This window comes from Thermobia domestica, chromosome 2 (genome assembly GCF_964235325.1).
Source record: "Thermobia domestica chromosome 2, izTheDome1.hap1.1, whole genome shotgun sequence".
NCBI lineage: Eukaryota > Metazoa > Arthropoda > Insecta > Zygentoma > Lepismatidae > Thermobia > Thermobia domestica.
In genome coordinates, this window is record NC_137455.1 from 265,951,610 (window position 1) to 265,975,441 (window position 23,832).

The window sequence follows — 23,832 nt, forward strand, 5'->3', positions numbered from 1 at the left end:
ATTAGGATAAACAGAGCACGATGACCGAATAATGATATGTTTACTTGTTATTTTATGACCAAGGTTTGATCGTAAGCTATATATTTGTGAAGTTTGATGTGTGTCAATGGGTTTTCTTGAGGTCACCCGTTTCCGTCCCTTTTGTTATTTTTCAACCGATTACTTAATTTTTTCTAAGTCACGTGTAGTTGCAACCGTCTCCTTTAATTTACAGGACATTAAATATTTATTTTTTTAAATTGAAACATGTAAGGTTCCTAGTTCAGTCTCAGCTCCTGCCAAGTGGACCTGTGGCTGAGGTTGACAAACACCGTGTAGGTGAGGTTTGTTCCAGTATTACCATCCATGTCAGTATCACCTTCTCTCTTAGTCTTGGTACATAATTGTGGAAGTTGAATTCTGAAACAATAGCAATAATAAATAAATTGAAACATCAGAAAAATATTTTGTAACCATGATAATAGAAGTCAGTTTTGTAGACATTTTTCTGAAGAGCCCAGAAGTAATAACCACTTATATGTAAATTTTTCGGTAGTGGCATGTCATTTTCTAATATTCAGTATATATATATATATATATATATAATATAGGCGTTCTAATGATGGAATAAAATTTGTAAATTATAGGTTGATAACGTCTGCAGGTCAATATGACATATTTTGCTGAAAAAAAAACGTGTTATTCGAATCTTTTCTTTAAATAAATAAAAATAAAACTGAATAACTTTTGTCTTTCAGGTCGAAAAAAGCCCGTCTATGCTGTCTGTGATTGGATCAAAGCCTTCTATTTTGATTCTACCTCCTCAGAAACCTATTCCTTTGGAATCCGTGAAACAAAATTTGTGTGCAAATGCGCAAAATGAAACAATTCCACGCCCTGTTATGTAAGTACCTCCTATAGAAATGAACTTAATATTTGATATAGGTGCATGACATTCCAAATACTTCCGGTAAAATAGAAATTTTACTATAGTACATACGATAAATTAAGCTTGTATCTTCTACAATTGCGTATAGAGTGTAAGAAACATATTTGAACATCATAATCTAATTTACAAACCTTTAGCATGTTCGTGTAATGACCAAAACCTCTCAAATGGTCTAAATATTTCGGACAAAATACTCGATTGTCCTTCTAAAGTACTGGCAACAGGATGGTATAAGCCTGTGTATAACACTATAGAAGAACAATCGAATATTTTGTCTGAAATACTTAGACTATTTGAGAAGTTTTGGTTGTCATAAAAATATGTTATGGACATGTAAATGGTATGTTATATTATGGTATGTTCGATATTGTATATTTCTTCTAAATTCCATAAATTCCATTACTCCAGTTTCAGAAGTGTAAGTTTCCTTTCACTTTTTACAAAAGTTTCGAGGCGATTCTAGTTTCGAAAGAATTGAAGGCGGTAACTGAAAAGAATATGGCAGAGTGCTCATTACTACCTTGATCCTTGAGGAGCCATAAGGAACCATACCATATAATATATTAAACTTCACTAACACTGTGCAAAATGTTATCTAGGAAAACGTTAAAATGAATACTATTGCTACTCACAAATTCTCAAAATTAGAGTCTTCAATAAATACAATAATTATATACTCTTAAAAAGTTTTCATCCTTTGAACACTTCGTAACATGTGGGGCATAAAAGTACGTGAAACCAACCAGACTACGGATGTACTAACACTTACTGTATTATTGCTTGCTTATTATATACAGATGTTTGTCAAAATAACATAAACGCCTGAAGAAAGTGTAAATTTCCAGATTAATATAGTGTTGGACAACCTTTCGCCATTTGAACAACTCTGATGCCACGTAGAATGAAATTATACAGGTTGGGAATGATAGCAAGTGAAATATTACATCATTCCACGAGAAGTGCATCACTCAGATCCGTAAGAGAGGATGGAAATTTGCACCAGAATCATATCTTCAAATCATACAACAAATTTTCAATTATGTTCAGATGCGAAGATTGGGTGGGCCAGAGGAGATCAACTTCATTCCGATGCTCTTCAAATCACACCGCAACACCTCGGGCACATTATCATCAGCCTGATTGCCTGGAATGTAGCCTGATTGCCTGGAAACAACATCTAGACCATAGTATGTACAATGTATATTGTCCCTTAAAATTGCGATATAATCACGGAACATCTTAACTATATTATGCACATGATCCTCTAAAATGATGGTATTATCACGGGCAGTGATGCTATCGGTAAGCATAAGCACAGAATCAACTGGAAATCAGAATATTGCACCCAATAGTATCACAGAGCTGCCACCATGTTTCACGGTTGGTCTTAAATATTGTACATCATGCTTCTCTGCGTGTCCACCACACAAACCGCTCGTGGTTTGAAATAAGGTGAATGATGGCTCATCCGATCATATCCGATCTTTCAGTTGTCAGCGGTCCACGTTTCCGTACCACTGCCATTGTGCTAAACCGCTATGATCCCTTATCAGCGGTTTCGCCCTATGTCAGTGTCATATAACTCACGGTGTGCTGTGATTGTCGACACAGACTGTGGGAGGTGCTGCTTGAGTCCTTCCGTCACTTGCACTGCAGTCGCATGATGGTTCTGAGTGGCAGTCTGCTATAATGCTCGGCTGGATCTATCACAGTTTTCTTCTGACCACTATTCCTCTTCGCCGATATGGTTTTACAGTGGGTTTTGTAGGCCGTTATCAACTTGAACACTTCTTCTTTATGACACATCCAATATACTCACTACTTTCGTCATGCTTTCATTACATAACCGAAAACAAACAGTTTGCCTTCTTTGGAAATCAGAGGTTGCCCTATCGCCGTGTGCTTAGTTTACTGCACACTGCATTTCTACTGCTTCCCATGTAGTACGGTGTTTGCCCTAACACCACCACCAACAGCACGGCACTGCGGTCGTCGCCTTACTGGTGCCAATCCAGACATCTGACACGTTTTCAGTTTCAGGTTGTTTAACTTACTGGAAACATTGTCTGACAGATTTTCTTGACAATGTGCATTGCTATTGTTTACATTCTTCTGATTGATTCTTCGTGTACAGAGCAAAGTTGACTTCCACTTTAGAAATTCTTGCACTTTGTTTCAGCCTTTTCACATATTTATATGGGGTCGACTTTTCCATGTCTAATTCCTTTCCTTCTTTATCCTGGGCATCCTCCATTCTCCATCAAATCATCTTGTATCTTGTCTGCCTTGGATCTTCTCCTCTTTCTTTTACATGTTACCTCTAGCTTTCCAGTTACCTTTCCACAATAGTCGTAGTTTCCTCATTCTTGAAACTCTTTACTTAGGGGTATTACCGTAACAGTGCCTTAGATTTTTTTTTATAAAAAAAGAATAATTAATGATATGGAGTTTTGTATGAAATTTGGAAATTATTTTAATGATATATCCGAGTAGAACTTAACTGGATTCATATGGCTTTCATATCGGGGTTATTTGTGATTTGACTTGTACAACTTAACGACTCAATTCACTGGGTTTAACTAACCAAGTCTCCTTGCGAAATTGAATACCGTAAATCATTAAATATAAGTGTACATGACCAGTAGAAGACAAATACGTCAAATGAAAGCTATGTCGTATATGTTAGTCTTTTATTTTTGTGTAATAGTTCATATTAAGGCAGGGTTCATTATCAAGACAGGATTTTACTTAACTTCATTTATTTTCGCATTAGGTTTAATATTTTCGATATTAGGCTCGATGATTATCCGATACTGAGTAGCTCAAAAACTACTACAGTATCGAAACTGTTACTATTTAACGTTAACTAGTTTAATCGTAATCATGTTTACCATAATTAGTAACAAGAAATGTAACAGTGTCTATGAAGTTGAATAGTAGTAAAGGAGGAAAATATACATTTAAGTTAACGTCCTGTGATTATGCTCTATAAGGGAAAGGAGATGAATGATAGCTGTTAGTGTATGATTATGGAAGAATGTATGGAATGCTAATGCGTAAAGAAACAGAAGAGCCTTGAGAAAAGCCTGGATCTAATATTGTCCACTTTTGTCGAGAAGGTGGGAATATAAAGAAGGCAAGATTTTTAGAGATTTAGGTAATAACAGTTGACACATTATTGCATTCATTTGGCGCTAAGTAAGATCACCAGCGGTTTTTGATTCTGCAGCATTTCTACGTATTTCTTAAGTCATACAGTTCATGAACCACCTAAAGAAAAGAAACCCAAAATATAAGGTGAAATAAAACGAAATAAAGTAGTTCAGATCTAAGTATAAACTTATTTTATTTGTAGCTTAAAGGAAATGTAATAGCTAAAAATAGGACAATCAAGTATTTCTTAAATAAATCTGTCGGAATTAACATTACTTAATAAGTTCTGTTCATTTGCAAATAGTCTGAAAAATAAGGAACTATGTGAGTATACATATAAAAGGATTGCATTTTTATTTATTTTGCAATGCTGGGCAAACAGTACTTGTTATTCACAGGCAATGTAAACCATTTTACTTTCCAGGAATAGCACAGACGCAAATTCCAATATCTCAAGAAATCAAATACAAACAACTGATACAAGTATTCAAGTAGATATTCCAAATGAATCTAGTCTTACACAAACAAAAGGCGATTCAGTAGAGGAGGGCAGAAGAAAAGATGTCGAAGAAAATTCTGGAGATGTGGAAAACTGCCGACAGGTAATATCATTGTTCTATATTACAACAAAATAATACCATGTCTTTAGGTTTTGACTCTGCAAGTATGGCATCATTTTCAGGAATTCACGAAAGAGTAGAGCCACAACATTTTCGATTCTAGGTTTACTTCTCACAGTTTCGTCTTTTAAACCCAAGGAGATGATAAGAAATGAATGGTGATAATGAAAGCAGGGGAAAAGACAACGCCCAACACTTACTCCTTACGTGGGATTCAGACTCGTGAGAGAGAAGTCTTGTGACGTGTCAACTTAATCCATCTCACTAATCTATCATGCCAGACATTATGCACCATAAATTAGTATTCTTTCTAAGAATATAGTTGATATTTTTATTATTGCTTATTTCCCGTTGTATCATCTGCGTGTGATGGTGTTCAAGGGTTCCTTCATTTTATTTCATATTCGTTAGGAGGTGTATCGTATGGTGCAGACTAAATTGTCTGTTTTACCAGTTATACTTAAAGTTCTTAAATTGTGGACTTAGTTGACCTTACGACAAAGATTTTATTTATTTATTTATTTATTTAATGGATGGTTAATAGAAAGTTGGTCATTCTAAAATATTCTTTATAAACAGCGATCAGTTGCATTCATCGAAAATAAATCGTTTAGAAACTGCATGGTGAACATAATTTCTTGTTATAAGTGATTTATTAATTTTTCAATGTGCCTTATCTTGATTTTAATGTATATATCGCTCCCAGACCCCCTGAACTTGCTCTGCTTACGGCTTCGCACTTCTCATATCCTTAACATGTCTTTAACCTTAAGGGGTTTCGAGAATGGCCATCTTATTTTATCAATTGCAGCCCGACTCTTTATTTTTCTTCCGGGCCTTTTTTCCGTTGTAGGGGAAATATCAAAAGCGCTGAAACATGTCTATTTTTTTTTTTTAATAAAAAGACTAATTTTAAATTAGAAAAAAAAGAAAAAAAATATTTTAAATGAAAACTCTAGATATCAAATTTCATGTCTGTAACGTTAACGGATTTTGAGAAATGGCCATCTTATTTTAACAATTGCACCCCCTACTCTTTTTTACTATCCACTTTTTTCTTCCCTTCTAAGGAATATATATATATATATAGTATATATATATATATATATATATATATATATATATGTATATGAGAAAACTTAAAATACGTTTTTAATTACCTATTTTAAATGAAAAATGTAAATACTAAATTTCGTTTTTCTAACCTCAAGAAATTCTGAGAAATGAACATCTTATTACAATAATTGTAATTAACAGTTCTTTATCATCCATTTTTCTTCCCTTCTAGGTTAAATACCAAAAGAAGCTGAAAGACATGTCTAATTAGTTTAAATGAGAGGTCCATATATCATATTTCGTGTCTCTAACCTTTAGAGATTCCGAGATATGGCCATTTTAACATAATAATTTCCACCCCTCCCCTCCTTTCCCCGTTGAATTTCCAAAAATCCATCCTTAGTAGGACTTTACATCACATATCCTATGCTTTGTACAAATTTCAAGTTTCTAGCTTAAGTGGTTTTGGCCTGGGCGTTGATCAGTCAGTCAGAACTTATATACGAGGCAACCCAGTAATATTTCGGCGATCGAAGACTGTGTTAAAATGTGTTATATACAACTGAAAGAGGATCGATAATTAATATTTTGTTGGTAGGAACCGTGACAGAAAACCCAAGCAATCCTGTGCACGAACAGCAGGGAAAATGAAGTCAGTAAGCAATTAGGTGCTTTTGTCCAGTGACATTGCCGTCAAAACGGAAAGACCCAGTTAGTCCCCTAGGAGTCAAGCCACACTACGCATCTACATCAGGCAAATTCACAGCCTTTTCTACAGTAACATGGGATTATTTTCAGCACAGTACACATAACTATAACTATTGAAAGTTTCATTAAGTTTCAATTGTTCTTCATCCGACCAAACCATGCTACTCATAAATCATGGTTCACGTATAACCATCTCCTAAACCCATTCACAAAATTGTATCCTGCTATCTGGGTCATCATCACTTAGCTGTAGTCATCATCACTTAGCTGTTGCACCAGCCTTGAAAAGTACACACGGAACTTACGTTTCTTCAGTATGCATAGCACACTATTAGCATTTACGCCGCGTTCGCGTGGCCCTTGCCTTGTTAAGATTTTTGTGGTGAACGCTGAAAAAGTTCCAACAGCGCACTAATGATTCATCACTTGTAACCGAGTGAGGTCGCTCAGATCAGCTTTTCTGCTTATCACACATTGTTCCCTGAACTTCGAATTTTTGCCTTGTAGACGTGTAATTGTTACCCTTGAAGGTAGATCAGCCCTATATTCACTATCTCTAAACCCCAGCAACCTTCTCAGATTTTCAGTACCACTTAATAACCTTGTTTCGTTCTTCAAAGCTCAAACATCTGTTCACCATATTGAAGTTACTCTCTTACCACTACCTGGGTTGCAGAGTTAAACTGACAATTCTGCTGCCATCTGTTGAGGAAGCATAATGTTACTTTTTCAGAAATCTAACCTTGCAGGTTGGAAAAGTTTACTATGATAGTTCAAAGTGTGTATACATTTTTTGACGCACCCGGGGTTGGACAAAAAAATCTAAAACTTTTGCAAAAGTGTGAAAATCATACCTAGTATGGTGTGGGGCCACCTTTTGCGTCCAAAACAGCTTGGATCCGACGTGGAATGAACGTATACAGCTCCTGAATGGTGGTGTGTGTAATTTTGTACCATTGTTCCTCCAAAACATGCTCCAGTTTCTAAGGGATGCTGGTGGAGGGTAATGAGACCGAACACGCCTTTCTAACTCAGACCACAATGGTTCAATGATGTTCAGATCTGGTGACTGTGGGACCCAAGGAAGGTGTGATAGCTCCTGGTCATGCTCAAACCATGATTTCACCGTTTTTGCAGCGTGACAGGGTGCCAAATCATCTTGGTAGATGCCATCACCATCAGGGAACAATATTTGGGCCACGGATACCCCCAAAATGGCCTCATACGTCTTAGCATTCATCATTCCATGCAGGGCTATGATGGGACCTGCAGAAAACCACGATATCACTGCCCATACTGTAACAGAACCACCCCCATGCTTTACAGTTGGGAGCAGACAGTCTGTATAAGTCAACGCCTTGTGGTCCTTGCACCACTGGATACGCCTCTTCGCATTTACTGCTGTGACCAGGGGTTTGGCGATAGCGGCTCTGCCATGAATTTTCATTTTATGAAGTTCCCGTTGCACTGTTTTCGATGAAATCGGGTTCTGTAGGCCGGAATTGAGTTCAGACGTAATTTTCATTGCAGTGGTCTTCTTTTTAGCTGCTACAATCCGTTTTAATGCCCTCCGGTCCCTATCTGACAGGATTGTCATTCGACCACTGTTGTGCTTTGCAGACGTCGTTTGCCCATGAATTGTGTATGCCTTCGTGACATTGGACACAGTGTCTTTCGATACCCCCACAATGTTCGCCACTGTTGCCACTGAAGCTCCAACCAGACGGGCACCAATGATCATGCCTCTTGGAAGTCTGTCAGGTCGCCCATTTTACCGCACCACTTTCACACCACGACACTCACAGGTGAACTGGTTACTGCTGACGAAAGAGGAAGGTCCACATGACACATTGAAAACAAAAAACGATCGGCAACCGCAACACGTGTTGTACAGTGGGAAGCCAAACTTACGTGTCCTGTATGATGTGTGTTTAGATTTTTTTTTGTCTGTCCCCTGTATGTACCATATATACCAATTGTTTGAGGTTAAAATTTGCTTTGTTGAAAAAGGAACTGCTCCAAGATAGTGATGTGTTAGCGTTAATAAATGTCTGTTAATAATAAATAACGAACACTTAAGTATATGATATATGGTTTCCATGCTCTCATGATGTCAACACATTAGACTGTCTTTTATGTTTATTTTATGTTGAAAATACGGTGTTAGGGCAGTATTTAATCGTAAACGTAGAATTTGCATTACATTAGATCTTTTTACTTTTTGATTGCATCTCATGGCTTTGGAATCTTTCCATCTTCATATTTCCCAATTGTGTTTTCCATCTTCTAATCTATTAAGGTTTTTTTCTGTCTTGATATAGTTTTATCACTTGTTGTTCTTCATTTTTTAAAAAAGTATTGCAGGGGCTAAAGGACAGTATTAAAGTTCTGTGTAATTTTCTAGTAAGTACAAAATATTTAAGGTTAATGTATCGATTCGTGATATTGTTTCACTAAGTAGTATTTTCTAAGTGCTAAGAGAAATTTTAGTATATATATATATATATATATATATATATATATATATATATATGTATATGTATATTCGATTTTCGTAATATTTTGAAAATTTGAGAAAGGAATCATAGTCTCTCCTTAAATATAGTAAGTTAAAGTTGATGCAATGTGCACTCGGTAAATAATTAAAACGAAATGAATTGTGTACTTATTTGCAGGGTTAAAAACATGATTTATTTCAAAAATATCATTTTTGTTGATTTTTTATTTAATTCGATTTGTGTATTTAAATCAGTTGTACTTTTTTCTTTAAGCGGAATACAGTTGAAATGATATTCCTCTTTTTACTTGGTAAAGTACGGGGGTTTCAGGTTTCTTTTATGTGATGTTAGAATAGAAACAAAATCGGGATTTCCTGATACTTATGTTGCGTTTTTGCTGAAGTATTTCTCACACGAGACACTTACTCAGTAGCAGTACATTATTGTCCCCTCAAAATATGAATGAGTGGTCATAATGATCGTCGGAATTCACTTCATAATAAATGGACAAACGAAAGATTATTATAATTATCTTAGTAGATATTTCTTTTTGAGTATCATAATGAGTAAAGAACCAAAGTAAAATATGCACGTGTAGAATATGCTACCATTTTGTAAACTGCAAAAAATTTGCATTGCGCTGCATAGCGAGTATGTGTTCTCTTTAGATTTTTTTTAAAATTGTTATTTATAAATTGAATACAATTTTTTATACTCCTTTCATCATAACTTGCTTGTAATAAATATCAGCAACTATTGCTGTAAAATTATTCAAGGGAAACTTGCATATCAGCATGAATAGTGTGTGAATATAAATATTTGATATCAAGTTATCTGCACTCAGTATGACAAAAGTAATACCATATTGTGTAAGATTTATTAGTGGTAAGGAGTTCCTAATCAAGAATAGTATTTTCTTTTCAAATATATTTTCATTTTCCTCTCTACAAAGTATTTACATTATTAACTAGAGCTGAAACGTTCGTTTTAAGCACGCGAGGACTAGGATTGTAATAATATATATGAAACATATATTTCGACTGTCTTTTTCACTCCCTTAGGATGGGTATTTTAATTGAAGTGAAAGGATAGAAATCCAACTCGATTTAAGTGCACACTATTTAAAAAAAATCCTTTTAAACGGTACGACCATTATTACTGATTGCGAATCACTTTGGTTTAAGTCAATCAACCCTGCCTATTTGTGCATTGATTTAACTTAACTGGACAATTCAATTGCTGATCTGCAACCATCTTCAATGCAGGAGTGATCCAGAGGGAAAAACCTTCGATATTAGAAGATATAAAACTTAGAGTGCGAGAACATTTACGGTGGAATTTCAAATTAAGTCTTACTTCTCTCATTATTAGTAGAACTATCGAAAGAACGTTATCACTGACGGAAAGGAAGTTTTTGATTGCTACGAGGAGGCACAAGGGAGACTAACCTACTCATCCTTTGAATAACGCTCCCCTCAGGTACTAATCTTCGAGGAAAAGTTGGTCTTGTTTGTGTGCAAACTGTAATATCATTCTTATCGATGTTATCATAGTTATGAACCCGAACAGCTGATCTACCTACATTGCAGCAGTAACAGCGTATGGACCAAGGAAAAACAAAATATGCTGTTGCAATTAATACTGTCCAAAACACAGACACCTCAATATGATGCTACAATTATGGCACCCGACTTCCGAATGGTCTAAAGACGTGAATTTCTATTTTCAGGATAGTGAGGAAGAATTGGCAGCCCTCATGTTAGCTAGCTCTACTATACATTCTCCGCCAAAGACAAAAATCTCCAGTCTTGATCGAAAAAAGATCAAACATTACAAGGATGTGGAATCAACATTGGCTCTCTTAGTAGGAGATGATGATATAAGGAAAGAAGAAAGAGATATGGGTACGTAATTGAACATACTATGATTACTTTTCTAAATATTCTAAACTGTTGTTGTCTTGATTTAAATTGTTCTCCTTGGATTTTAGTTTCTACTGCCGAATTGTTCTTCTTATTTGTAGTGCTAGTTTGAAATAAACGAATTCATTTTATTTCTAAGGTCGTATGTGAAAAAAGAATTTATGGGTTTTAAATACTACTACTAATAATACTTCATACGAGCCAATTGCCGTGTATGAGTTCGTGTATTAATTTTCATTAAACTGGATTATTTTGAGAATATGTTAAGATCTTTATCAATTTAATGGAAATACGTTAGATGACTGGGTTGACATTTGTCAGACGACGAACACAGTGATGGTGTGTTAGGCAAACTCCGTATTACGCGAGAAGCAGTAAAACGGCAGTGTGTAGTGAACTGAGCAGATGGTGATAGTGTAAAATGTCCAAATCATTTTGCTCTCTCTAATTTCCAAAGAAGGTACATTGTTAGTGCTCGGTTACATGGTGTGAGCGTAACAAAGTGACAAATGTGTTGGATGTGTCGTGACAGACAATGTCCGAGGTGTGCAATTGTTAAACTGAAGGCTACTCACCTTTAGGCTAATTCGCAAGCAAATTAACAGAATAATACGATATTATATAAAACTTCCTTGCACTAGAAGATGAGAAATTTGCCCAGTAACGCCTTAGTTTTGGATGTGCAAATTAGCAAATCACCTGAGTTACTGGGCTGCCTCGAAGATAATCGCTGGATGCGACGTGACAAAGCATGTTAGGACGGTTTAATACTTTATTTCTTTACTTACCACAACCATCCAACTATCGAAAAGAACGACACATACCATGCTCTTATATTTCATATTCAAATATTGAGTAAACAAACGGCAGACAAAAATATAGTAACATACAATATTATCAGTCTTTCAAGATAGATTTTTTTTAATTTAACTTGGACAAGAAAAACAGAATTGAGTAATAGACGCAATCTGGATTTTTAATAGATTGTAGGTGATTGACTTGTACAAAGCTTATCGAACTACATTCAAGACAGAACACAAATAAGAACAACAATTCTAATAGGTCATACAAAAAGTCTCCGCTGTTTTTTGGTACATTTTTGAACAAAAAATTTCCTCATTGAAAATCAATTTCAATCAAGTATATATTGACCATTATTATCTATGACCTTTTGCCATTTTTCGGGCAGCTTCGTAATTCCATCGGTGTAAACCTTCTGTGGTGTATCGTCGAATGACTTGGCCAAGTGATTTTCAGCGGCGCTTCGATCGGCCAATTTTTTATTATCAAGAGACTTTTGTAAAGACCGAAACAAATGGTAGTCAGACAGTGGAAGGTCCGAGCTATACGGTGGATGCATCAAAACTTCCCAACCAAGTTCCGTCAATTTTCCGAGTCATCAAAGATGTGTGTGGCCGCGCATTGTCATGATGGAACATAACTCAATGTCGGCAAACAAGGTTATGTTAAGTATTTGGTGGGATTGGAAGGGAATTGTTCATTATGAGCTGCTGCAAACTGACGAAACCGTCAATTTTGTCCTGTACTGTGCACAACTCGACCGTTTAAACGAAGCAATTCAGAAAAAGCTATCAGAATTGGCCAACAAAAAGGGAGTTGTACGAAAAATGGCAAAAGGTCATAGATATGTACTTGATTAAAATTGATTTTCAGTACAAAAATTTTCTGTTCAAAAATGTTCCAAAAAAAAAAAAAAACCGGCTGAGACACTTTATATGACCCTTTATATCATTCGTTGAACTTATCTATCAGTGATGAGAAAGACGACTAAACATAGTGGGACATGACAAACTCAGTTCTGTATGACCTGAAATTATATTGTAATATTTTTACTTGTATTTTTTATTTTTAATGTCGGTACGCTGCAGCTTATATACGTCAGAAATAATCTTTTTATTATATGCGCATAAACTTTCGTAATTAAACACTTTATTAATATTCAGAAAAATGAGTGGCCGCTTGATTTTTAATGTATACCGGTATTAACTGCACTGCACTGCTACATAAGACATTGATACACGTGACTTTCGAGAATAACTTCCTCTTGGCGTTCACTGCAGATTACAATTGAAATCACACTAACAGGAACGTGAAATCAACTTCTTGACCACATCAAAATGAAAGATGGAAATTAAATGGTGATTATTCCTAACTTTAGTTCTTTAATTTGGGTTAGTCTGACTACTTACAGTTCCAAGCACTAAACAGAATGATCACAGCGAAGACATGGGTGAATCTCGGAAACTTGCCTGTACATAATTATAGCGAACTTACACATTGTCCTTTTTAATTACTCCATTTGTATCCAGCAATTTGTATCGCGCTGCTTTGTTGTAATGCCTATTACTGCCATTAACTTAATCTTTCCCACAAAGTTTTTTTTTTCTTTTTTTTTAATCATTTGGAGCGAGCACTGGTCATTGAGTTCCTCTTTCCTCTTCTTTTCCGCCGCGTCTGTCTCTTGCACGCACATACTGAGCGAGCTTCTTGATAAAGGAGAAGTAGTGGATATACACGCTGTAAGATTGTCTGAAAGAAGTGCAGACAAAGAATTTTAGCCAATAACAATAGTTCTTGCTTTCCTGCATGCCGAGAAATGAGTATCGCCGAATGCATGATGAGAAAAAAGAAAGAATCTGTATCGTCATTCTCCGTAGTTTACCACAACTGCAAATCATAGCGTTTGATGGATGATGATCATAGTTGCTAAACACAAACAAAAGTTACTGTCGGTAAAATAATAATATTTTAAGTCGCAGAATTTTTCTCTGCTAACAGGTCGATAGCAGGTGATGATAGTCTACAAAAGACACAGCAAAACCTCATCAGCGAAGAGGAATAGTAGTAGAAAGAAGACCTTCAGGACAGGTCCAGCCGAGCGTTAAAGGGAATTGCCACTCAGAACCATCGTGCGACTGCAATGCGAGTGACGGAGGAACTCAAGCAGCACCTCCCACAGCCTAATTGTGAAACATGGCGGTGGTTCTGGGATGCTGTGGGCCACAATATCTTTGTTTTCAGTGGACTCTGTGCTGACACTTATCGTGCCCGTGATTACAGTATGTCTCATTTTAAGGGACCCTGTAATTCTATTGTCTAGATATTGTTTCGGACCAATGACATAATTTCCAGGGTGAAAATGCGCCCATCCACACAGCTGGAGCTGTTGCGGCGTGATTGAACATCTTCACTAACCCGCCCAATCTTCGAGCCTGAACATAAGTGAACATCTGTAGCACATTTTGGAAGCACGAATCCAGTTCAAATTTTTACCTTCATCCTCTCTCATGGAAGCGGAATGGTGTAATATCGTCCACGTTTTCCACTTGCTACTATTTATGACCTATGTAACTCCTTTCCACGTCATATCAGAGCTGTTCTGAGGGGAAAAAGTGGTCCAACACCATATTAATCTGTTAAGTTCCATTTTTTAGGTGTTTCCACTAAATTTATAAGTATCTGTGTATTATGTGCTATTAGATTTCGACTCAGGATCATGAGTCTATTCGGAGTTACAAGACTCGAATGCATGGAAAAACAACTATTATACACGTTTAAATTATAATTTTATTTTTACTCTTTCAAGCCAGTAGATCGAAACAATACATGGACGCAGAAATCTGTAATACCACATAAGCGCAAGATTGAGTCTCATTTCTTAAATTAAATCATCAGTTATATCATATTGTAGAGGGTTAGATTTCCGGCAGAAGCCCTTGTGAACAAAATCGCACAAAATCGAGTTCGAGAAAATTGTATGAAATAAGCTCATTCTAAGAGTAAATACCCTTTGAAGATTTTACCAAATATCACTAATGAAATATTGATTTTTAACATACAAAGAAAATTGTTGCATTCGTTTTTGAGACTATCTTAATTTCTTATTTTCGCCCTCCAGTGAACTGCCTTAATTTTTGGGGCAAGAAGAAAACATGATGGTAAAGAAGTACTATTTAAATCCAGTCTCGTGTGGTTTGGGAATGTTATCATTGATTAAAGGATGTTTCTTGTAATATGTCAAATTAATACTAATGAAATAAAAAAAAAAAAAAAAAAAATCGAAAATTACTAAATTGATTTTCTTTGCTGTGTTCCACATTTATTAGACAATCTTAAATATTCGAAATTTCAGTGCTTGTTTTAAAAATCATCCCAATAACCATCGATAAATATCAAACTAATTGTTTTCAGGATCTAAATTTGCTTTTGTATTACATTGAGCTGGGTTTTTTGTACAGAAGTAACTATGTATGCATTAAAGCTACGATTTTGTTTCATTTGGTATTGCTTGAGGACATACCTTGTAGTTGAATGGATGTTTTGTTCTTATTTCCTTTATTATTTCCTTCTTTAGACTGGAAAGGAATGTATCGATTAATACCCTTCTCCCAAGGCACTCACCTTTACACAAACCTGTTGATTGTCGAGTGGAGGGGATTGCAAGCTGGATTGAAATTTAAATCTCTGGCATCAACGGTAGACTGCTTCCGCATGGGTAACCGATTTGGTCTTCATAAACAAACGAAGGAATATCCTGAGAGAAGGCAGATTTGCGGAAATCATACTTATCGACATGGAAAGAACGGGGTATTATTTTACCGCAAAAAGAAAGCTAAGAAAATACAGTATGTACAACGGTCTTTCACAAAGCAAAAGATTATGGAGATAAAATCACTCCCTCACACCTTCTGGACGGTAATATTTAGAGAAGAGTATTTGATCGAAAGTGCAACATTATGCAAGAGTACCAATGACAAATGAAGTTAAAATATTGAAAGTAGGAATAGTATGAGTATGTTAAACTTTTGTAATAATGTACATAACCTTGTATTCACAGCATTTGCCGAGGCCTATTTTACAAAAGTGAGAGAACGACTGGAAGGTAAAGAAGAGGAAACGTATCAGAGCTTCCTTCAAGCACTTAGTGACTTAGGAGAGAAAATTCCTTCAGTTGTTGATCTCTATCACGAAATTACAAGCATTTTTCACAAACATGAAGATTTGGCTGAGGAGTTCATAGCTTTTCTTCTTCCTGAACAAGCGTTACAGTGCGGGAAATTTATGGAGCATCTTTTTATGACGAAAATGTGTGACTTTTTCAAGAAAATTCAAGTAAGTTGATTATGTTCATTTATCTAAAGAGGAACTTTGGTTTAATTCTTATCCGAGTGTATACTACTCTCCTACTATCTGCAAATTTGTTTGTTTTTACTTGCACTTAAGAACATTGGTATCTTTTGAATATTTTTGTCTTCTCACCTTTTCATTTCCTTCATTTTGTTCGTCTTGCATTTACATTCCTCAGAATATCGTTATTGTACTTTATGATTTTCTCATTTTCTACCAGCACATGCATCTACATTTTTTAAAACTATCAATAATGATTTTTTCTTCTATGAAGGAACATGAAAGTGTGATTTCAATGCACTGCACAAGTTTCAGTTACATATAAAATATTTTCTGCTGTATTAATACACTTAGGAACACTGTAATGCACCAGTATACGAAGGGAGGAGCAGGTATCATATCTGAGCAACGATGGTGTTCAGTTCATAATAATGCATTGTCTCCCTCTAAGAGTTATTTCAAATCACAATCATATGCCAAAGCCAGGAAGATTATTCTTCAGCTATTTTTCTAGTTCAGCAAACAAAGCCAGTATCCTCGTTTTCGGAAAGTGGTAGGATTGGTAACGCACAGGCTATTTAACTAAGTGTCTTGGGAAATTTCCTATTCGGAATGCCATAATACTTTACGGAAGCATTGTAGCGCTACAAGACTAGAGTTATGTCCATACCATGTTATCGTGTGATCTGAACTCAAAAATCATTTAAGAAGGACGACTCAGTATTGTTAATGGTTTACATGCTTCGTTAAAAATAACTTGGCTGTTTTAGACTTTTCTTTTGCTATAGACAAAGCATAGTTTTATCTAAGTGAATTTGTGAACATAGTTTCTACAGTGTAATCCTCGTAGAAGCTATGTGAGACAACCGAACAGCCACATTACATTCTCTGAAAATCAACGATGTGCTGTATATTGTCAGAGAAGAGTTGTTCCTACATATATATATATATTTTTTTTTCTCGGAGACAGTGACACCTATCCGCTACCAAGAAATAACCACAAAATTCATAGCTTTACTACGAGAAAATAAATATAATTTTTGGTGTCACGAGACGAGTAACTGCACTCACAACCCTGAAATGTTTGAATAATTTGTTTGATGAGTAATTTTAATGGTGTATGGTCCCTAAATCACCTAACCATTCTCCTTGAGATTTTTGTTTGTGCGGCTTTAGAAAAAGTTGTTCACGAACCAGTCACGTAACTATAACACTTTCTGAACTTAAAGGCAGTAGTCAGGGTTGGACAATGTATTCCGTTGGTTGGACAATTTTGGTTGCAGTAAGCAGTTGGTCGTATTAACTGGTATTACTAGTGAATGATACGTACTACAATTAGTCTGATAGTGTATGTACACTCATGTCCAAAATTATTGGCGCATATCTATAAATATGTTGTAGGAATATAATTTGATAACGGATTCGCCTGGTATTTTTTACAATGTTAGTATCAGGGTTGGCTAATTTAAACCAAGGTGGTTTAAACCATGGTTTAAACCAAGGTGGTTTAAACCATGGTTTAAACCAAAAGAAAAGAACGAAAAGTGTTTAAATCGTGTGAACTTCATGGTGACCTTTCCACATATCAAACCATCCGCATTACGTTTATCTACTTTTTACCTTTTAATCAAGGGGTCCCGTGTTCAATTCTCGGTCGAACCACAACTCATCTTTCAAGTGTAAACCAAGTAACGATTCGAGGTGTCTCTTTAAGCGAAAATCTTCTCCGTGATAACGTTGGTATTTCATAAGGATTTTAAGCCTAAACATACCAAATGAAACCAAATTACATATTTCTACTTTAATGAATGCCTTTTGCTTTATAAAGAAGCTAAGGTTGCTTAAACATATTTATAGAAATTGGTAAAATTTATCAACTGCCTACGTAGCTTCCAACATGAGCTTGGATTTGACTTTGTTTTAATTTTATTGAATGATACCTACATACCAAATTTGTAATTTAATACCTCAGTTTTAGCGTAGTGATTATGATACGTTGACCTTAAAATTTTACACACAAAAACATTTAAATAACAGGATTTTCCCAATGGCTAAGGCGGGAGTTTCCCGAGTTATATATAATTCTGTATAATGTTTTTACTTGTGTAACTGTTTATCTTTTTGTCCCTCTGAAATGACTCTTGACAATTATATTAACAAGTAGGCCTATGTAAAGATCAGTACAACGTATTTTTATCAAGAGTCCTTGGTGAGTGAGTCGGCAATCGCAATTGTGACCAATTAGCCCCGGTTTCGTGTCTAAATGGACAATTTCTCTTGGATGTAAGCCGAGAAGCGGTTTGGATTCCGTTTTAAGCTTATGTGACCTCTTCCAGCATAACCTTGTTGTTGCATAATAACACCAAGGCGAAACAAACTAATTTCTGTCCATATTTAATATAAATACATAGAGTAAATTATTATTATTTAAAAAAAAAAAAAAAAAAGATTAAACCAAAAACCTGTTTTTTTTTTTTTTTTTTTTTTTTCAATAAAAATCATGGTTTTTGCCAACCCTGGTTAGTATGTGTATAAGCGGCAAAGACATGTATGTGGCAAATTTCATGTCAAAAGAGCAGTAAATAAGAAACGAAAATAAAACTTTCTTGTCCATTTAGCAACATTTTGTTTTACTCATTCCAATTTTCGTATTCATAATTCTTTTCCTATGAAATTTACCACAAATATACATTTCCTGACTATAAACATAATATAAGTATTAAAAGTGCTCTGCAAAATCATTATGAAACTATATTCTTGCAAGAAGACAGTTATAGATATGCGACAATCATTTTGGACATGAGTGTACGTAAGAAATAAAGCATCCAACGTTATGAAGCACATTAAATGCATCACTGACTAGCATAATAGATACATTTATCAATTGTATAAGCTTACAAACAAGTAAAAGGTATATATTAAAAATAGGTTGATTGCCTGGTATACACCATATATATATACACTTTGATTTCTCTTCTCAAGATCATATTTCAAATTGTATGCTGGGTAAGCCACTTTAAATTGTCGTCTTGAATAATTCAGAAATGAGAACTATTATTGACGTGCTGTTTCAAAGGATTTTGTTCAGTTAGGTGCTCCAGAACTGCGAAAACTGGTATATTTATTACAACGCTATATGTAAAGAACAACGGATATTGCCCCTAGCAAGACGTAAACTAGATTATATTGAGAAAAATAACGGTATTTCATACGTGTTACCAATGCAAATGGGACATATTTGCTTCACTGCTGCAGAAATTACGGGATTTCATTAAAACCAAGAAGATGAAATACTGACCAAAGATGTCAAGATCCAGTAAGACAACGCTCCAAGTCACAAGTTGCATTTTGTCCAGACAAAAGTACGATCTGCGGGTATGAAATCCTTCCCCATTCCCCCACTCTTCTGATTTTACATTATCTGATTTCACTTCTTTCCAACCATGAAGTTATTTTTGAAGGTAACTCATTTCCAAGATGATGAACCATTGATTTCGGGGGTCAAACCATGGCTTCTGGAACATTCTGCGAACTTCTACAAACAAGGTCTCCACAAATGCATAAAGCAATGGAAAAAGTGTGTGACCATTGGAGGTTCCTATATAGGGAAAAACTAATAATGTCTGTACCAAATTCGTTTCTCTCAGTCAACTGTAAGAGGGGCAGGGGAAATCTTTAATGAACAGCCCTCGTAAAAGCATACTCAGCGATCAAATTATCCGAATAGATCAGAGATCATAGGGCATTCCTCAAATACATTGCATCAAAGACCGATTCTTTTGAGTTTTAAATGGTCTTAAACAGTGTGTTTAGAAAATAGCCATTAAAGTACATTGGCCAATATTTTTGCATCTTCTTATGTCTTCGGTCCTCTTAACGTTTTTAAGTTTGAAAGCTGTGTATTTCCTTATTCTTATTGCCTTCCATTAATTATTGCAGTTGTGTCTTGTACATTTGTATTTGAGAAATTACATAAACCATTTTATTTTTTCCAGCTTCATTTTGCCAAACAGCCGCAACATATCCAAAAAATCATAAGCACCTTAACAAAATTGGCGGATAAAACAAATATTTCAACACAGGATATTAAAACTGCCATTGTTCCACTATTGAAGGGGAATTCTCTTCTGATTGATAGCTTCCTGCAGTTACTTCCAGATGAACGTCCCCCAGAAAGGTAACTTTTCCGAATTTTAGTTTGTTAAAGTACAAAATAGTTTGATTACAAAAGTGACACTTGAAGTAAATTAAAATTCATCTTATTTCGTGGAAATTTGTGTCATTCCGTTATGATTCGACTCATTTTTAGGGTAACTAAAACATGCGTAAGGTTATTTAATGTTTGCAGTTTTCTTGTTTTATTTATCATGTGAGTTTTATGTATTTCTAATTTGATCTACTTCCGATCTTTAAGAGAATTCCGAACTAAAAGTGCTGAGAAAATACATGTACTATATGTACACTCATGTCCAAAATTATTGTCGCATATCTATAAATATGTTGTTGTAGGAATATAATTTGATAACGGATTCGCCCGGTATTGCTTACAATGTTAGTATGTGTATAATCGGCAAAGACATGTATGTGGCAAATTTCATGTCAAAAGAGCAGTAAATAAGAACAATATAACGAAATTAAAACTTTCTTGTTCATTTAGCAACATTGTTCTACTCATTACAATTTTCGTATTTATAATTCTTTTCCTACGAAATTTACCACAAATATACATTTCCTGATTATACACATAGTATAAATATTAAAAGTATTATTATTTTTTTATTTTTCTGCTGCATTATCAAATTATATTCTTACAAGAAGACAGTTATAGATGTGCGACAATCATTTTGCACATGAGTGTACATGTTTCAGCTATTCATAAAATTTCAGTCTTTTTTTAAATATTTTTAAAAATATTAAAAAAAATGCTAATCTGTATGTCTCTGCTCTTGATCTTGTTATCAGCAACGTTTAATGTCAGGGAAGACTAATCAGTATATAATGTATCCTGATTCTTTTCATCATCCGATTGAAACTATTGTATTTTTAGAGAGCTCCTTCGTGGCTAAGCGGTTAGCATGCGCGCCTTTGGCGTGGGAGACCGGGTTCGATTCCCGGCGGAGCTCATATGGTTCGGATTCCACGTTAATCAGTAGGTACCGTCTCATATAGTCCCGCTGCTGAAAGGGACGTTAAACTCAAAATCAACTCAACTGTATTTTTAGAATTTAGCTCATGAAATGTACAAAGTTAAATCCAATTTATTATTTGTCAATTAGTATAAAGCATTTAAGATTCAACTAAAAGACGACAAACATATTTATTATAGCAAAATAGAAAATCAGTTAAATAGTAATCCCGGCAAATTTTGGAGATACATATCTGAGAGTAATAACAAAGTTTCACCTAGAATTGTTAAAAATAATTCCTTAATTACTGATTATGGATTGTTGGCAAACTCATTCGTAGAGTACTTTACATCAGTTTATCAGACATTTCCAACTACTTGTAATACAAATAATTATTTGACATTATCGGAAACTTTCTGTAAAAGGAAACCATCTTTGATTACAACTAAAAATGTAAGAGATGATATTAAAGATGAAATTTGCATCTGGTACAAGTGGAATACCTGTTTTCAGGATAAAAATAGTGGCTGAAATAATTTCACCAGTGTTAACATCCTTGTTTATTTGGAGCTTAAATAAAAATATTTTATCCTAAAGCTTGGAAGGTAGTAGCCATAACATATACTCAAGACTAATGGTAATAATATCAATGATTATAGGCCTATTTCTATAATGAATGTTATTCCTAAAATTTTTGGGAAAAAAAAATGTACAATTACTTGTATAGCATTGTCTGTATCAGTTGGGTATTAACATGGGTTTAAAAATAGTAAATCAGCTATTGAAAAATTTGCAAGTTTTATGCAAAGTCTATTTTCTGTTATTCGATCTGGTGGCCAAACGTATGTTATTTACTTTGATTTTGCAAAAGCATTTAATAAATTGCCTCACCGTTTATTAATAAGTAAGCTATACAAGTACAAACTGTAAAATCATACAATAAAATGGCTAAATTGATATTTAAGTAACAAGAAATTTAGAGTTAGGTATACTTGCTCTATTTTATAACATCAGAGTTTTAACTTGGGTTCCCTGCTGTTTTTACTTTTATGCGTGGGTCAATCAGAAAGTTAGTTGCACTCCTTCATAATATTTTCTGCCAAAGGCTATTTTGATGAAACTGTAGGAACATTACAGACATGTAGCTGTATCGTGTGACTGAGCTGCTTTCACGAGGCAAGGAGAGGTGTTTTGATAATCAATTGTAAACATGTCTCTACAGCTGCAAGTGGCGTCAAAATTGGAATTGCGTGCAGTGATTCGTTTTTTTTTGTTTTTTTTTTTGTTTTTTATTTTTATTTATTTATTTATTTTTGGTGGGCGAAAAGGTGTAACTGTACTGAAATTTGTCGGTAGTTGCATGAAGTGTATGGTGAAAATGCAATGTCACGTCAAGCTATCCCGAAGTGGTGCAACGTGTTTGAGAACGGACGTACAGGTATTGAGGATAGAGATGCAAAAAAGCCGGCTTTTTTGAATCGATAGTTTTTTTCACATAAAAAGCCGGCTTTTTTGGAAAAAAACCGAGAATTTTGGAAATTTTGGCTTTTTTCATTTTCATGATTTTTCTATCCAAATAGCTTTCTTATAGTATATTCTATAGTTAGATAAGATTTCCACGACCTGAATGCCATATTTAGCTCTGTAATTCACCATCAAGATGGATGGAGCACATATTTTACGAATTAAAGCTAACATGAAGAATGTAGTATTTGAGGGCAATTTTACAGGTTATTTAACTTTATTTTAACTTTTGAGTTATCGACATTTTTTTCCTTCTCTAGATCATTTTAGTTTGTCATCCGTGTTTCATTTCTAAGAGCTTAGTACTCCAGCTTCTAGCACGAAAGTTAAACTTACGTTTTTCTATATATCCGTCAAAGCATACGTTTTTCAATATGTCCGTCAAACCGTATTTCCACATTTCTGTTATACTGTAGTTGTGCAATGATTTAGCAATAATTTTCCAGATACAACCTTGAATACCAATTTATACAAATAATCAATAGCGGATTTAGAAAAGTACTTTGGGAGGGGTTTCTCTGATTGTTTCGTTTTCTAAAAAGTCCTAATTTTATTTGGGAGCAGCTTGAAGTTTATGAGTACAGGCATAACTAATATTTCGTTTCGTTTATATGTTTAGCAATAATCTTCCGGATACAACCTTGAAGATCATTTTATACTGAGAATCAGTGGCGAATTTAAAAAAGTGTTTTGGGAGGGGTTTTCTTACTACTAATGTTTAATTTTTCTAAACATTCGTAATTTTTATTTGACGGGAGCTTAAAGTTTATGAGTAAAGGCATAACTAATAGATATTTCGTTCGTTTTAGACATTCCACAACTTTGGAGAACAGGCTTCAGTCCGAAAGACCGATCCTCTAACCTTCGCAAAACCGTCACTGCTGGTAATTAGTAATAATAACGATTTAAAAACAATAAGAAAGGAAGTCGGCCAACTCCTACACTCCTAGTCGGCCAGTACACGCACTATTTCTACATTCTCAGATGGAATGAAGGAAGGCTTTGTCAGAATGGTCGAATGCTGGGTTGAATCCCGGACTACCCGATAGAAGCGCAAAAGCCAACCACTCAGTCACGTTTGTTGTGCAGTTGTATTTAGCTTAACTTAAATATATTCCGTAGTCTTTTTTTTTTTTTTTTTTTTTTTTT

At 34.9% G+C, this 23,832-nt stretch overlaps 1 protein-coding gene across 1 annotated transcript in view; it reads left to right on the forward strand.

The window, feature by feature from the left end:
* LOC145678476 (uncharacterized) overlaps positions 1–23,832 on the forward strand; it is a 52,551-nt gene that overhangs the window by 15,204 nt on the left and 13,515 nt on the right. The window contains exons 3-7 of the mRNA XM_081748657.1: positions 738–883; positions 4,506–4,683; positions 10,693–10,867; positions 15,744–16,018; positions 20,029–20,210. Of these exons, the coding sequence (XP_081604783.1) occupies positions 738–883; positions 4,506–4,683; positions 10,693–10,867; positions 15,744–16,018; positions 20,029–20,210 (956 nt within the window). The remainder of the gene's footprint in view (positions 1–737; positions 884–4,505; positions 4,684–10,692; positions 10,868–15,743; positions 16,019–20,028; positions 20,211–23,832) is intronic.